The sequence below is a fragment of the Stegodyphus dumicola genome, chromosome 9, assembly GCF_044657685.1.
Source record: "Stegodyphus dumicola isolate Sdum_Otavi_A_Nest chromosome 9, ASM4465768v1".
In the NCBI taxonomy this organism is placed as follows: Eukaryota; Metazoa; Arthropoda; class Arachnida; order Araneae; family Eresidae; genus Stegodyphus; species Stegodyphus dumicola.
The window spans coordinates 109,519,461-109,536,844 of NC_140776.1; the positions used below are offsets into that span (position 1 = coordinate 109,519,461).

Genomic DNA, 17,384 nt, shown 5'->3' on the forward strand with positions numbered 1-17,384 from the left:
AATGTTATCAAAATAGCCATGGGCAAATGTGATCACATTAAGGAGCGCCTGCTGTAACATGTATCGAGTTTGCAATTTACAGCTTCAAATTAATCACAATATAATGGTTGATTGGAACTATTATATAGGAGAGGTATGTGCCTATTCCTTGTTATATCATCCTAAAATTATATTCAGTGGATGCCACAAATTTTAGAAATTGACAAAAGCTTATTCACAAGAGGAAAAAATTATGCGGACAGTGTTCTTCCTTTGCAGAGGATTTTATGGGTGCATAGTGTTGTAAAATTGTAAAATGTTTCATTTGTGCTGTTCCTGATCATTCTGCACTGCTTTTGATGATCACCATAAAAGAAAATGTCATAGATGGAATTATGCTGGAATGGATCAGTGGTTAACCATTCATGTGATTCCATGCCATACTGAGTCTGTTATGAGCTTGTGGGGTTATGGAAAATGGCACAGTAAATACCAAGAAGCTCAAACGTCAATGTTTAGATTCTTATTTGGTTGAATTCATGTGGCGTCACGTATTATAAAAACAGAAATGGTCTCTGAAATGTTAATTTTATAATCTCCTATTTAGTTTTATGTAACTTTTTTTAACACTGTAATTTGTAATTATTATTAATTTATTTTTCATTTCATGTTTGAATATTTTTTAGTCAAATAAGGTGCAGTTAGTATGACTCCTTTTTCCTATATTTGTTTGTATTTTATCTCTCTCAGACACAAGAAAACAAATGAACCAAAATGCACCAGTTTGGTGCCAAATATCTGTAGTACGACTTTAGCAGGAGAGGACCTTTTAGACTAGATTTATTTCATGATTACATATAACTCTTTGCATTATTATTCTTAATATCTTTCTTATTGGCATGAAAGTGATTGTTAAATGTATGGATGTTTGGATCAGATGTTTTAACTCCTTGCTGCATAAGGGCTGACTTACTCATTCTACAATAGATAGTGTTCTCTGTTTGTGACAGAGCTTTAGCTGATTATATGAAAACTTCTGTATATTGCACTCTTAATTGTGCCTGTCACAATTTGGGGAAAAAAGATCAAAGCAGTTTTTATAGAAAACCAGAGATAAATAACTGTATTTTGAAAATAAACGTCCATCTAAAAGAACAGTGTTGAATTAAATTGTGTTGAACCAAAATTAAAGTGAGGTTGTGTATATATATTTTATATTTTTTATCCTTTAATATATCTGTTATTAATTAATATTCATTTCCTTAAGTTGCTATGTTTGTTATTAATTAATATTCATTTCCTTAAGTTGCTATGTTTGTTATTGTTATAATTTTATATACTTTTTCCAAACAAGTACGTTTATAAAAATTAATGGGTAATTCCCCCCCCCCCCATGTATAGTGTAACTGTGAATGAGTTTACCTTTAAACGTAAACTACAAAAACATTACTTCACTTAGGCAGATAGCTTCTATTTGCTTTGCCTTAATCCAATAGTTCCCAGCTTCTTCTTCTTTCACATATTCTTTACTAAGACCTTATAATTATAGAGTACTCCCAACCTCTTAAGGATCTATTATCCTCTCCCCCCCACACACACACACACATACATTTCCAGTATTCTCATAGTATATCTTATCCTGAATGACATAAAGTTAATAGACTGGAATGAAAAAAAAAAAGTGTAATTGAACAAAGACATTATTACATTAGTTATTTCAAGTAAAATAACAGTAATGCATATTTTTAGACCAAAATATAGCATTTTTTAATGTACCATATAGATTTTGAAAGCCAGCTTTTGTAAAATGGAAATGAGAAAACTAGTAAATTGTTTGATTTACAGACTACTAGGGAAGTTTACACCTAATATGAACACAGTAATCTATTTCCACTTTAAAAAAAGTCAGAAATTTACACAGACTTGGAATTGCCCACAACCTCAGCATTGTGAACTGACTATCTACCACATGGCATGAAAGTGATTGTTAAATGTATGGATGTTTGGATCAGGTGTTTTAACTCCTTGCTGCTCATTCTACAATAGATAGTGTTCTCTGTTTGTGACAAGTGCATCTCATCAATGCACCAAGTGCATCTCATCATGCACATAAAACATTAAACTTTATTTGCAGTTAAACCCATACCTATCCACCACTGTAACACACATTTCTCCCCTTCGTGCCAGATACACAGTTTTAAAAATAACGAATAGCATTGAAAAACAAACAACACATGACCAGAAAAAGATCTCACAATTTCATTGATTTGGGTTATAGAAAAATGATGATATTAGTTTTTGAAACTGGATAATTGTCATATGTATGGCTGCCTGAAGAATTGTTTGCACTTGGTTGCCAGAGTTTAACACATTGTGAAACTTTGGTGATTGTGATAATAATGTTAGTACAAAATATTATTTATGCAGTATCTATACTGGATACGCACATCTGTTTAGGCTTATCCCCTTTAGACTTAATTATGAATGGTTTGTTAAGCTGTGTGGTAGGGAAAAGGTTATTGTTCTGATATCGAAAATTTCCCCAAGGTAAAAGTTGTTAATCAAATCATGTTTCTGCGTATTCAAATTACCTGTATACTGCAGAAACTTTTTATTTTTATAAGAATAGTGTAATAAATGCAAATGTTCCTGTCATGTTGTATAACCACATCAATGAAAAAGAGATTATTCTGATAAAATCTTTTCTGTTTTCTATTAGTCCTTAGTTGCCTTTCCTAAATTGAAGCGACAAGTTTTATTATATTTACCTGAAGCTAAGTCACCTAAAGATTTTGATGACGGCACTGTATTTTGGGTCAATCAAGAATTTTCATTAATGTAAGTCTTTGTTTCATATTTAAGTTTTTACCTGCGATTCTAAAATCATTAAACAGAAATCTGTGTGATGTGTATACATATAAATCATTATATATACATAAAAGTCAAGAATGTTGTTCAAAATAATTTTATTGCTACCGTATGTGTGTTTGTACAAATTCTCACAATATGGAACATTGATTTTTATTTAGACAGTATCTAGAGCAAGCACAAAAAAAAAAAAAAAAAAAATTATTAATCCTAATTTTTAAATTATAAACTGTTAAAAAGTCCACTTTTTTACGTAAAATGAAATAGTTGCCTTTTGAAGATTATAAATGATTAAAGAATTGCACTCTGTAAATTAAAGCAGAATCATTCTCCATCTTATTACTGTGCTAGACCTGATTAAAACCACTCAGTACTGAAAATTTTCATATTAAAGTTTTCATTAGAAATCGATCAAGCACCTTGCCTATTTTCTCTTCGTGATTAATACATAAACTATCTTATGTTTTATAAATAAAAGCCACTTTGCCACAGTGCACAGGTAGCTGTACCAAACATTTATTTGCCAATTAAGTATTTATTGTAAACCTAAGATAATCTGATGTTTCTAGAATATTGAACATGTAATATTCTTCAGGATTTCTAAAAATAACATCTGTAAATTGTGTGTGAGTTTGTATTGCCTTTTTAATTTTCTTTATTCAGTTTTTACTAAAGTAATAATTACCTAGTGCAGAGTAAGTAATAAGACTCAAAAGTTGGACAGAGAATTAGCAAAAATTGTAAATTCTTAAACCTTAATGTACAGTAAATTTGGATAGAAATATAAATATCTTAACTGCTAAATTTATCCATATTTTTCATGAGATTGTAATAGACATTTTAAAGTAACTTCTAGTAGTTGTTTCATTTTCATTTAATAATCAAATATATTTTTGTTCTTGGATCCAAAAGTAAATTAAATATATTTTAGTCATGTCAGATTATTTTAAAATAAAAAAGAATGAAAGCACGGTACTATTTTTGCAGTGAACAATTTACAGATTTCTCAATAAATTTAATAAATCTGACATAGTGAAAAATTCACTGGCCATTGTCTTCATATTAAATCCAAATTAGAATTTTTTGCTTGAATATTTAATATGTTTCCAAGATAGTAATGTAATTGTCATATGTGAGTCATTTACTGATAATTTATCTTGATTGGTCTCTTGATTTCATACATCATAAAAAGGTGAAGTGTTTCAATATTACATATTGTGATAGGAAATTAAAGTACCCATATTTTGTCCACAAATTTATTTTTGAGATTATCATAGTCTGAATATCCCTTTCTCCAAATCTGCAAACTGTTTTAAATTCCTCAACTTTACTGGTATTCAAATTGTTATTGTGTTGTTGATAATTTGTAATAAGGTAATAATAATTTAACCAATCATTCTTATTTATTTTTTCATTAGAATTATAAATAGTAATAAATCCACTCCAATTTGATAAACTTATTCCTGAAATTCTAATAAGGGTGTAATGCCATCGAAACTTTTATAAATATTTTATACAAAGTATATTTCCTGATGCTGTAATTCATGGCTTGATATAAGTGCTTATCTACTATTCGTCTCAAAGCATGATTTTGCATTGTTTCACTTTTCATTCGAGTCTGTTATTCTTTCAAATTTAATTCAATGTAATATGATGATTTTAAAAATTAAATATTCAAGTTTAATCCTTAAATTGACAATCTAAACTCTATAAAAGCAACAAATTCAGTTTGTAAAAATATTTTTTTTTTCTTTTTAATCTGATTGATTGAAATAAAAATACATTTAATTCATGATAATCTAATTAAAATTATTTAGCAGTTTTACAGAATTACATTGCATATTTTTTCAGTGTTCAAATATCAAGAAACCAACCCTGTATCCAGATCTTTTTTTATTATTATTTTTTTTTATTTATTTCTATTTAATTGTAAATTTCATAAGGAATATTTGGGGATACTTCTGAAAGTGTTGTTGAACAATAAAATTTTGCTCCCTTCCTAAAGTCCATCGTGATTGAAGGAATGGTCTTAACCACCCAAACTAATTAATTGCTATTACCGGTACAGGTCAGTTCGACGCCATACTTTTTTTGCTTTTGTTTGACACCATACTTTTCGTATTTTTATTTATTTTTAGAATAAATTTGTATCATTATTCGAATAAATTTGGTGTCATCGTCATTTGGCGTTTCACACCACACATTATGGGAATTCATAGATGGTCTCAAGCGTGTTCAAAAATCAATTGATCAATGTTATGAACAATTTGTGAATTGGTATCTGCGAGCTGATATGAGAATTAAAGTAACAGTTGAAGATTTTGAAAATTGAGAAATAATGGAATACCTGAAAGGTGTGGCACATAATTTTGGAATGTATTAGTATAATAACAGTTCTGTGATGTAATCTTATTTATCTGTAATTATATTTGTCTGCAATGTAATATAACTCCTTTGTAACCATATGTTTTTTTACCATTTGTGTATTTTGCCTTTTTGATGTTGTTTTATGAAATAAATAAGTAAAAAAACACTCCCTCATGTCCCTTGACGTTGGCAAGAGGGCTTCTCACTAATCTGGGACACAAACAAAAATCTAGAACATTTTAACACATATACACACATATATTTCAAATATGTATGCAAACAATCGCTAATTCAATAAATAAAAATCAGTCATATTACTTCATATTTATTCTAAAAATAAATAGAAATACGGAAAAAATATGGCGTTGAAACGTACGGCGTCGAACTGCCCCGGCGTAGAAACGTTGGCGTCGAACCGTCGGTGCCGAGCAGACCTGCTTCAGCTATTACAAGCTTGAAATAATGTTGTAGTGTATATGGATTTGTTATTAATATTAAAAATCTGCATTTAGTTTTGAGATGTTTACTTTCTCCTCAAGTTTTGTTTTTTGAGTCATTCACTTATTTCAGTTTCTTGTGGCTTTGTGGCATCTGAACTTTATTTTTGTAATAGCAGTCATGAGTAACAGACAAAATGTTCATCTTTTGCAGAAAAAATAATAAACCTCAGAAAAGAGGCAAAGTCAATTTAATTGGAAGACTTCAGTTATCAACAGAAAAAAGTAAAGAAGAAGATAATGAGAGCATAGTACAACTACGAATACTTAGAACTCAGGTTAGTGTGCATGCTTTTGATGTATTTTAAATTTGAATAGGTATTAAATATGGAATTAATGCAACATTTTGTGTTGTTTTATAATGTTTTGTCATTGTATAGACCTTATGAAAATAATTAATTATGTACATGATAAAAATTGCAAAATAAAGTGATGTTAATCACTAAGTCACTAAACTAAAAAGTAAGTTTTTCACTTATTTTTAGATGATGCCCCTAAAATCATTTCTGTTATCTACCATTTTCAAATATAAAATTTATTTTTTTGATAGCACATTTAAATATGAAAGCTGTATATATATATATTACTTTATGAAGCTATTTAAATGAAATGGAATTAAAAACTTAATTTTGTTATTAAATAAACTAATGGAATCATTTTCATTTATTTATTATGAATTATTAGCCCTAAAGTGCTAATAATGTAGAATAAATAAATGAAATTTCTAGTTGGGCTTAGTCCAGGAACGGGATTTTACGTTTCACTTTTCATTCAAATCTGTTGCCATTTGGCAAAATGTGAAATATTTATATTTCAAATTTAATATGTCTGTTATTTGTGAACAAACTAAACTACTTAAAAGCAATAGGTGCAGTTCTTAAGAATAGTTTTTTTTTTTTTTTTTTTTTTTTTTTCTTTCGAGTCTGAAGTGTTAGTTAAATAAAAATGCATTTTATATTTTTATAAAATTGTGTCACATATTTTTTCACTTTAACACATTCTTTTGCTTTTCACTCGAATCTGTTGCAATTTGGAAAAGTGCAAGATACTATTCTTTCATATTTAATCTGTTATTAATTAAAAGCAATAGATGCAGTTCTTAAAAATGGTTTTATATTGATTAATTTACAAAAAAATGCATTTAATTTTTCACATTTAAAATATACTGTCTCATATTAGTCTATGTCAGTGATTGACTTTTTGTATCATTCACCCTTTTCACCATTGTTAGAAGATCCTCCCCTCTTTTTGAAACTTAAAAAATACCTATTGTTTTGAATTTTGTGTATAGATGGATAATTTTAGTAAAATTATGTGTGAAGTTGTATTTTTCTGTATAATATAACATGAAAATTTAGAGAGATAATGTTCTGCCGGAAAAATAAGAATACAGGGGCAAATCTATTTAACATTTAGTAAATAGCTATCTTGCTAATTTAGCGAGATTAGTTACTAATGTTTGCTGCCCAATTTGGCGAGAAATCGCTAAAGGTCTCACCATTTGATGACATTTTGGTCCGGCTCCTGTATCACCATACTAAGTATTTTAATTAGTCACTGTATTAGCTGTAACCATATCTGGGTCTCATATGCCTTCCAGTAATTATGAGAAGCAGAAAGTACTAGAAATACCTCGGCAGCCAGGTAAAAATACTATAAGACTGGAGAAAGTATCAGTTCTCAGTTTTTGTTCTGAGTTTTTAATTCAGAGTGACTTTGGAGTATTGAGATATCCACAAAACTTTTGGATGTGCTTTGTTTAATGCTCTTAGTAGTTTGAAGTGTAACTACTGATTGTATTCTGTGAACACCTGTACGAGTATCTGTGGAATGTTCCTAAACTCTGAAGTGTTAGTTTCGATAAAATAAATGTTATGAACCTGTTTGCATTTAATCTGTTATGAACCTATACATGCACAACATTTTTTGGTGTCAGGAGTGGGGTTGAATGCCAGTGACAAGAGGGATGGTGGAGCAATTAAAACAACTGTTGGCAGCCTTTGCTGCATTCAAGGAAAAGATGAAAGCGAGCCAAGAATCCATCAAAGACGAAATGTAAGCTGTTGAAGAATAGACCATATTAAACTTATGGGTGATAGTTAAAAGAGATTCATCTTGTCAGTTTTTTGTTTGTTTGAACCGGAAAGAGGGAAAAAAGTGGAATTCCAAATACGTGATAAATTTTTAATCACTGACAGGCCTTCTTCCCCCAGTTGCATGAAATAGTTTGTTCTCTAATTTTCACTAATCAAGTGCTTAAAGAGGTAACAAAATGTGTTAATTAGATGATTCTGTATTATAACATATAAATACAAGTTCATATGAAAAGAACTAATAAAAATTTGTTAAATCGGTGTAATTGCCAATTGGAAAGATGTGTCGTCCCTTGGCTGTCCCTATTGATAATCTCTGCTGATAAACTACATTAAACTTTGAAAGAGCCCTTTTGGATGACTGTTAAAATCTGAACCTTTTCAGAATTAATTATTTATTTAAAAAGAAAAAATGCGTTTTTCTATTAGCATACTGCTTCAAAACTATTTATTTACAGCTGTTATTCCTTTTCAAGTGATGAATTTTATACATTTTATGAAGTATTTGATAAAGTTTAACAAATATTATAGTTGTTTAAATGCTAAGATTTTGTAATTAAATATAATAGTACTATGTTGAATATATTTTGTGTATTTATATGTGGTTAAGTTCCTTTTTTTATGTTAACTCTTTGAGTTTTTATGTTAACTCCTTGAGGGGCAGGAAAAGGCAATTAACTTTTTTAGCAAAACTCTTGTTTTATTTACTATATATCAGGTGGTGGTTAGTGTCAGTGACCACAGAACACATTCCTACAAATCAGTCTCTATGGCACTCATGGAAATAGTTTTTCTTTTTCAAGCAGAGGGCAACTTTGCATGTTCTGCATTCCCACACTGTTCTTACAGGCTTTTCTTAGTACTGCAGAGTGCACGTCCTCGTGATGTTGTCTTTGATGGCTGATGCTTATTTTCTTGAAGACAAATTGCTGTATCAACTACTGGCTTATGTTTCTTGATTGCCATCTAGTGAGCTACAAGGGAAGTTCAGAAATGAAAACCACTCACACGTTCAATAGAAAAGGTAGTTACTGTAGTTAACCACTGCCTTTCAAAGAGTTCAGCAGTGAATGAATTTTAGCATTGCTTAGGGAAAAAGTAAATGCAATAGCTATCAGAGAAACTGCTTTGCTCAATATGTTAGGTAATCTTCAAAGAATTAAGCAATGAATAAATTTTAGCTTTGCTTAGGGAAAAAATAAAAGCACTAGCTATCTGAGAAACTGTTTTGCTCAGTATGGAGCTGTTAGTAAAAAGTATTGTAATTTTTTTAACTTTTCAGTCTTTAGTATTGCTTTATATAAGGAACTTTCGCCTTTGTGCATGGCCCATGTAATTGATGTGATAAATCATAACTTTTCAGAGATATACTTTGCAATTAATGTTTTATTTTATAGTTATTATTTACATTTATTACTTATATTCATCAAAAAGTCCTTTCACGTGTGCTTAATTTTTATGTAAAATAGTGATATTAATGCCTGTTGCCCCATGCCTCCCAAGAAACTGTTACTTGGTAATTCCAGAAGCAAGTTAATTCCTCTTTTGACAGGGACCCTGAAATTTAAAAAACATATAATCTGTTTGTTTGATGCTCAGATATATAAAAAAGTTTTTTTTTTTTTTTTTTTTTTTTTTTTTTTGTCTAAAGGGTTTTGTCTCTGAAGTTTTCATTTGGTTTTGCATTGAAACACTATAAATATCCGATCACTTTTCATTCACTTTTCAAACTGTTGCCACCAAATGTTAGAGTCCTGCATTATATTTGAAGAGATTAAATAATGAAAAATCTGCATAAATGTATGTGTATTTCTCACATTGTGATAAAACAACGGTACATAGAGCCATCAAATTTTGAATGACGTAATCCTCTTACGAATATGTGCATGTGCAAAACCAAATTTGGAATTTGTTTTATTATTGATTTCATATTTTGTAAAACTTTAAAGAATTTTTGATTAACAAACTCAAGAATTTCAAAACGAGCAATTGCAATGGGGGGGGGACCTTTTTATCTCCAGCACGCGGAACTGTGTATCGTAAATTCTAAAGATATGCTCATTTTAAAATTATTTTGCAACACTGCTATTGAACTGAATTTTATGGTTTAAGTGCAAAAAAGATGATATTTAATAAATAAAGGTAACACACAAAACGTTAAAAAAATGCCCCTTTGGACGTAATTTAAAATCTAAAACCTTTCAGTTTTATTATTATTATTATTATTATTATTATTATTATTATTATTGCAGATACTTAGCCTACACCAAATTAAGCTTGCTATTTTGCCTAATTTTAAACTTTATGTTGTCAGGTTCTCTTCCAATGAAGTATATTCTCCTAGTATTAAAATTAGGGGTACAGCACCAGTCAAGTAATTTCCAGAAATGTTATTCATAGACAAACTTTTGCATTAAAGACAGTTTATGATAAACTGTTCCTAATTAAAAGGCTATCAAAGTATATAGTTATATGTTTCTTGATGTATTTATATTAAATTAGTGGATTTTCATTGTTGTTTTGGGGGCATTATTTTCCAATTGTTTTATGTTATCATTCGATTAATGTTATAAAATAGCTGTAGACAAATGTGATCACATTATAAAGGGCACCTAACTCTCTTTACTGCTCTAAAGAACCTAATAGCTCTACATAAGTTAGAGTTAGCACTAGTTAGAGGCCTAACTAAAATCTCATGGATGATAATGCATTACCATGTGGATTTGGTTGACTATGACTCATTCTTCTCTTTCTAAATGGTGGCCCACATTTAGCCAATCGGTTAAGAACCATTGTTATTGGGAGTTTGACCTGGGTTGAATCCCAGGCAAATGTGCTTGCTACATGGTTGATTTTTCTCATGTGTAGCTTAAATATGAGCAAGTTCCCTCTGAAAGTCATCCATGAAGGCATCTGTTTCGTAGGCAGGTAGCTGTTGTGTGCTTTGTCATATTCAAATAACAAAACCTCTCCCTTGTTACTCTTTAAGTGTGGGAGGAGAATGTAAATAATTGTGGCCTTAACTCATGTGAACTGTCATGTTGGTGATATGTCTCCAGGATCAACGGATCTTTGATTCTGATCCCAATAATAGCATACCTGATTTTTCATATTTCTTATTCTACATCAGAGCTTCCCAGTAGAGTTGGTATCGGCCCCGTCAAGGTCAGTGAAATTTTAAAAGTGGTGAATAATGATCAAGAAGTTGATGGCCAAATATGCACATGCAATTTGTTGGTATCTCATTGATTACCAAAAAATTATTAATAAAAGTTATAAGTAGTTGTTTATATGATGGAATAAATCTAAAATAAATATCAGAGGAAAATACACTAAAATTACTCACTGTATTTTAAAATGAGGTGATTTAAAAAATTAAGCAGTTTTAAACCTGCTATTAAAAACATAGCATCAGTGCATCAAGTGCAGCAATCTCCTTAGTTAAAATCAAAGTTTTCTGCAATTAGACTGAAAACCTGTTTATATTTATAGAATTAAAAATAATAATACAATGTATAATAAAATATAAATATAATAATACACTTTTCTTAAAAATTTGTGTTCATATTCTTAGTCTAATTTTTATCCTTAAGTTATTTATGTGCTATTATTTGTATGATGATTATGTTATACAGTCAAAAGTCATTAATTCAGACACCCATAATCCAGAATGATCTATAATCTCAAAAGCTAAAACTACAAACCTCAAAGCCTATATGCATGCGTCGCGTTGACGCATGCGCATAGGCGTTTATGCATGCACGTAACACCTTCACGGCTGCGAATATGCATGTGTGCATGCGCATAATACGTTTACGCATGCGCGTTTAATGTATAACGGATGGTATAAGCTAAGCTAAAATTATCTAATTCAGTTAATGTTGCAGATTGCGTCGTTCTTTAATCTTCGAATTGGATCTGGCTTATTATTTTTTGCAGACTGTTAGAGCAATTTTATAAAAGTAAGCTTGAACTTTCGATTATGTCAAATAGAATTTCCGATATATATTTACTAATATGTAAAGGATCTACAAAGCGAAAGTATGTTTCGAAGTCCATTAAACAAAAAGTGGAATTTCTGCAAAAAAATGGATAAAGGCATATCCTTTGTTTCTCTAACCATTCCGAAATCTGTTTATCAATTTCACGCTGCTCTGCGGCAGGGGGGGGCGAGAAACGCCGCGGCGCGCAATGAATTGGAAGTTGATCTGTCAGCACTATCCTTATCTTCAGGGCAGATGTTTTTATTTTATTTGGCTTATAATTCCTTACTAAATGTAGTATTTCATCTGTACTCCGTCTTTGATATGATTTAAATCAAGTTCCTTGTCATTATAATTTGCTTCCGATAGTGAAGAAAGTGACACAGAGTTTATTGAAAACGAAAAAATTTCGATTGACAAATTAGTAGGTATTCTCAACACAGCAATTATAGGACTTGAACAGCGGAACTTTGTAACTGAACTAGAAATTATGTCTGTGTATAGAATTAAAGAGAAAGTACTCTCACATAAAACGAAGCAACTTACAACTTACATTGAAAGAAATGTTTAATAAAGTAAACAAATAAATGTTAAACTTTTTTTTGTGTGTGTGTAAATTTTGATACCCTTTAGATCATAATTGTTCTTTATTTCATAAATTACGGTTTCATATTTTTAATTTTATAGTTTCTGCATGCCATCTTACCAGATTTAAACTGATGATCTATAATTCGGAAAAATTGATAATCCGGAATCGCCGAAGTCCCGATGAGTCCGGATTAACGACTTTTGACTGTATACCATATAGTATGGAGAAAAGTGTAAAAAAAAAAGATTAAAAAAAAAATTATTGAGAATCGCTGATCTGCACATTTCAGTATTTTTTGGCTATGTGTAAAAATTGTTCTCACATAAGAGTAATACTTTCATTTAGTATAATAATTTTATAATTGCAGCAAGAAATAGATAAGAAAGGAAGTTTTTGCATGTGTTTATTAAGGGAGGGGGTTTAGAGGTACTATACCAAGCCATGTCCATTGTTTCCTAACAATAAATGAAATTTATTGAATTAATGAAAGAGACAAATTCCATTCCTCTATCTCTAGGGTTTTTAGAATAAGTTTTCCTATTAAATTTTATTTCATCTGAATGGTATTTTTTATTAAATTTTCCTTATAGATTTTTGTATGAAGATTCAAGCAATAGTTAATCAGTTAATATTTGTATTTAATTTTTATTCTACTTCAATATATGGTACATTACTAAGTTTGACATACTAATGCTATATACAGTCAAAAGTCTTTAATTCGGACACACATAATCCGGAATGATCTATAATCCGGACCTCAAAGCTACAAATTTTTGCGCATGCGTCGCTTTGACGCATACGCATAGGCGTTTATGCCTGCGCGTAAGACCTTTACGGCAGCGAATATGGGTGTGCGCAAGCGCAGAATACGTTTACGCATGCGTGTTTAATGTATAACAGACGGTATAAACTAAGCTAAAATTATCTAATTCAGTTAATGTTGCAGATTGCGTTGTTCCTTAATCTTCGAATTGGATCCGGCTTATTATTTTTTGCAGACTGTTAGAGCAACTTTATAAAAGTAAGCTTGAACTTTCGATTATGTCAAATAGAATTTCCGATATATATTTACTAATATGTAAAGGATCTACAAACAAAAGTATGTTTCGTAGTCCATTAAACAGAAAGTGGAATTGCTGCAAAAAATAAATAAAGGCATATCCTTTGATTATCTAATCATTCGGAAATATGTTTATCAATTTCATGCTGCTCTGCGGGGGGGGGGATGCGTCATACAATGAATTTGGAAGTTGATCTGTCAGCACTATCCTTATCTTTAGGGCAGATGTTTTTATTTTATTTGGCTTATAATTCCTTACTAAATCTAGTATTTAATCTCGATGTACTCCGTCTTTGATATGATTTAAATCAAGTTCCTCGTCATTATAATTCGCTTCCGATAGTGAAGAAAGTGACACAGAGTTTATTGAGAACGAAAAAATTTCGATTGACAAATTAGTCGGTATTCTCGACACAGCAATTATAGGACTTGAATAGTGGAACTTTGTAACTAAACAAGAAATTATGTCTGTTTAATAGAATTAAAGAGAAAGTATTATCACATGAAACTAAGCAACTTAAACAACTTACATTGAAAGAAATGTTTAATAAAGTAAACAAATAAATATTAAGCTTTTTCTTTTTGTAAATTTTGATACCCTTTAGATCATAATTGTTCTTTATTTCATAAATTACGGTTTCATATTTTTAGTTTTATAATTTCTGCATGCCATCTTACCAGATTTCAACTGATGATCTATAATCCGGAATCGCCGAAGTCCCGACGAGTCCGGATTAACGACTTTTGACTGTACCAAGAATGGCCAAACTTCAAGACGGTGGGAACCACATGATTGATTTTATGAACATTCAAGAGCTGCAAATCCAAATTCATATCGTTTTTAAAATAAAGAGACTGTTTTTAATATAAAGAAACTTTTAAAGTAAATTAATGAATATGGGATTAACATGATTACATACAAATATGAATAAATACAGTTTATTTCTACTGTTTTGTGTTTGCAAAGGCAATTAGCATTTTTTCTTCATGTAGAGAAACCAAATATTTTCTTCTGATTCCTTTTTATACCTGTCCATTTATAATTATTATCGTTTTATTTTAGTAGAAGTAAAATGAATCAGAAACATATTCATTGCACAATTACATAAAAAAAAAAATGTTATGAGTAAATTACAAATCATTATTTAAAAGAAAATTGAGTGTTAATTCATGAGCAGTACTTTTAGAAAGGATAAATTAAATGATACACGTCAGTGCGCACTGCAGAGAAACTGTTATTTGAGAGAGAATATTTATTTAGAAATAAGCTACTAACTTGTTTAGGCTTTTGTTTAAAAGTAAATTTATATCTGCATACGATTAATATAAGGACCAACAAACTGAGATCATTCGAGTCTTTGGATCCTAACCTAAGAAACAGATAAACATTTTTATCCAAAACTTTAAAAAAAAAAAGAGAGAGAGATTGCATTTTTATTGGTGTTTGAATAATTAATATCTCTCATGACAGCCCTGACTGTTACAGTATTTCAGCATAACATCCAACAGAATCTGCAAGAATTTTTTAGTAATCAGTGCACTGTGCATCATTGAAAATTATCGAAACTATCTCCCGAATCATACCGGTAATTTTGAACATAGATAATAAAGTTCATGCGCAACATTGAAAATTCTCGAAAGCCCGTCATGAATCGTTAGAATGATTCTGGCATATATAACCTATTGCTAATAAATGTAGTCATTCATGCCGGGCTACATAAATGTTATGTCGAGCACATATTCCGTCTGCCTAGCAGGCGAACTCTTCAACCTAGTTGTTTAATTTTGAGCTGTTTTTCAAGTACATGGGAAATCAAAACTAATGTTACAGAAAAAAACTACTGTTACAAAATGTCATTACTACTGTTACAAAATGCCCAACCGTAGTAAGATAGCTTCCCCGCAAGGCAGGGTTGCCAAATTGCCTGTTTGGCTACATTTAGCAACAAAATTGGCAATATGCCATAGATGGATGGAGAACATTCTAGAATGAATTCATAACCAGTTTGGCCCAGAATATTCTTAACAGCAGACCAAAAGCTATATAAACGCTTCTCGTATGCAGAGTAGCAATATATCTTAGCACATCGTCAAGTGAATCAGGAGTCTTATCATACAGAGTATCTTGAGTGTGTTCAGCTCCGAGAGCAATGGACCGAGTCAGGAGCTGTATTTAGCGTTCTGTTGTGAAACTGTCTTCACCGTTGTAGCCTGAAGGCTGTGTTGCTGATTGTTTCAGCATGCTTATCATAGTTTTTCGATGACTGTAAGCTCGTTTTTGGCACTGTCCTGAGTAATACTGGCAAATAAGTTGTGTCTTGATACTTCATCAAATGTTGTCTTCAATCACTCCAAATCCATGAACCCGTAGAAACACAACACTATAAGGAATTTATTTTGCAAATGCAGATATAACATGAATGCATAACTCTTCATATTTCTACAAGCATGCACAGATGTTCGATGTGGAAGCCTTTTGTAACATGGCAAACATCTGCACATTAGTTCCAAAGTGCTTGCCAAATAAATGTACAGATCCACCACGTTCTAACTGTTGGACCCATAAAGGATGTCAAATGACTTACTGTCTCGTCTTGAATTTCTAAGTAAAATAACTGGGAAGAAAGTTTAAAATAAATTATTATCAGTCTAACGGTTACATAGTATAACTTTCCATTGGTTTATCTAACCTGTGTACGGAAAATAAATCTGAAATGGAGTCTGTAGCCAGAGAATACTTTAGAAATCAAAAGATCAGATTTCAAAAATGCAAAATTTCATATTATTGTTTGAAATTTGTAGTAATCAAGCAGTGGATTGTTGTTCAACTTTTCATTTGGCTACTAAGCTTTCATGAAGGACATGTCAGACATACATGATGATCCAAAATTAGGAAGACAAAAAATATCAACAGATTAAAAGAAGATAATGCTAGCATAAGAGCCACAACGCACCGCTACAGCTGCAGACAGCAGTACTAAGGGGTGAAAAAGTTTAGATATGTGTTGAGCAGCAAAATGCCTCTAACTTAGTGCGAGGTAGAAAGAAAGAAGGTCTTCAAACAAGAAATTGAAAAATGTGAGAAAATGTCACAAGCTAAAGAGATTTCACCAATATCAATATGTTGATTTTGACAGAAACTTTGGGGAAGAGAGATGTTTGTCTTCTGTTGATCCCTCATTCCTTGATGCACTGTTATGAAAATTTGATGATTAGGCTTAAAGAGCTCTATTAGGAATAACAATATTTGTTAAAATAAGCCATTTTGATTCAAATTTAAATCGTTGTCAAACCAGTGATTCTTTCCACGACTCCAAATATTTCAGCATACACAACCATTGGTGAAAGAAATTATGACATCTACCTAGAATTACCAAGAAATTATTATGAAAGATAGAGTTTCATGTGGGAAAAGTGTTCATTAAGCATATTATTGTGAATGGTTGTGAAATCTGTGAAGCAACTGCATAAAAATGCCTAACTTGTTTAGGGATATGATGTTAATTTTGAAGGAGATCTGCAGAAAATTGAGACAGGTCTTCCAACCAAATATATGCTGAAGGCTCACTGCACCAAAAATAAAATCATAGTAAAATTCTTCCATGGATTAAACGAGCTCTATATGAATTGCAAAGCGAAACAGGTTTCTTCAACAGTTACTCACACCATTCAAGGACTGAATAAAAGTAGTACCTTACAATGAATAGCAATCTTCCAGATGGATGACAACTATTGTGAACAATGGCAAGCAGATACTACCTAAAGTAAAATCAACTTGAGAGAAAAAATATTAGGGAGAATAATTAAATAAATATATTAGTATTGCGTTTTAGATTAATTTCGTAATAGTGCATTCCAATGACCATTACCTGTTCATAAAGTAACATAACCGGAATAGGAATTATTTGTAATTTTAAGTATTTGTTGCTCTGACCATAAACCAGCAGC

General features: G+C 30.8%; 1 protein-coding gene across 2 annotated transcripts in view; it reads left to right on the forward strand.

Moving 5' to 3' along the window:
- The window catches only part of LOC118196911 (cullin-5-like), a 142,848-nt gene that overhangs the window by 118,155 nt on the left and 7,309 nt on the right, over positions 1 to 17,384 (forward strand). The window contains exons 16-18 of one of the 2 annotated variants that reach the window (XM_085823893.1): positions 2,699 to 2,817; positions 5,866 to 5,989; positions 14,118 to 14,326. In XM_085823893.1, coding sequence (XP_085680019.1) covers positions 2,699 to 2,817; positions 5,866 to 5,989; positions 14,118 to 14,138 — 264 coding nt within the window. In that variant the 3' untranslated portion in view covers positions 14,139 to 14,326. Of the gene's footprint in view, positions 1 to 2,698; positions 2,818 to 5,865; positions 5,990 to 14,117; positions 14,327 to 17,384 lie in introns of those variants that run through there. The other variant, XM_085823892.1, reaches the window with a different exon arrangement.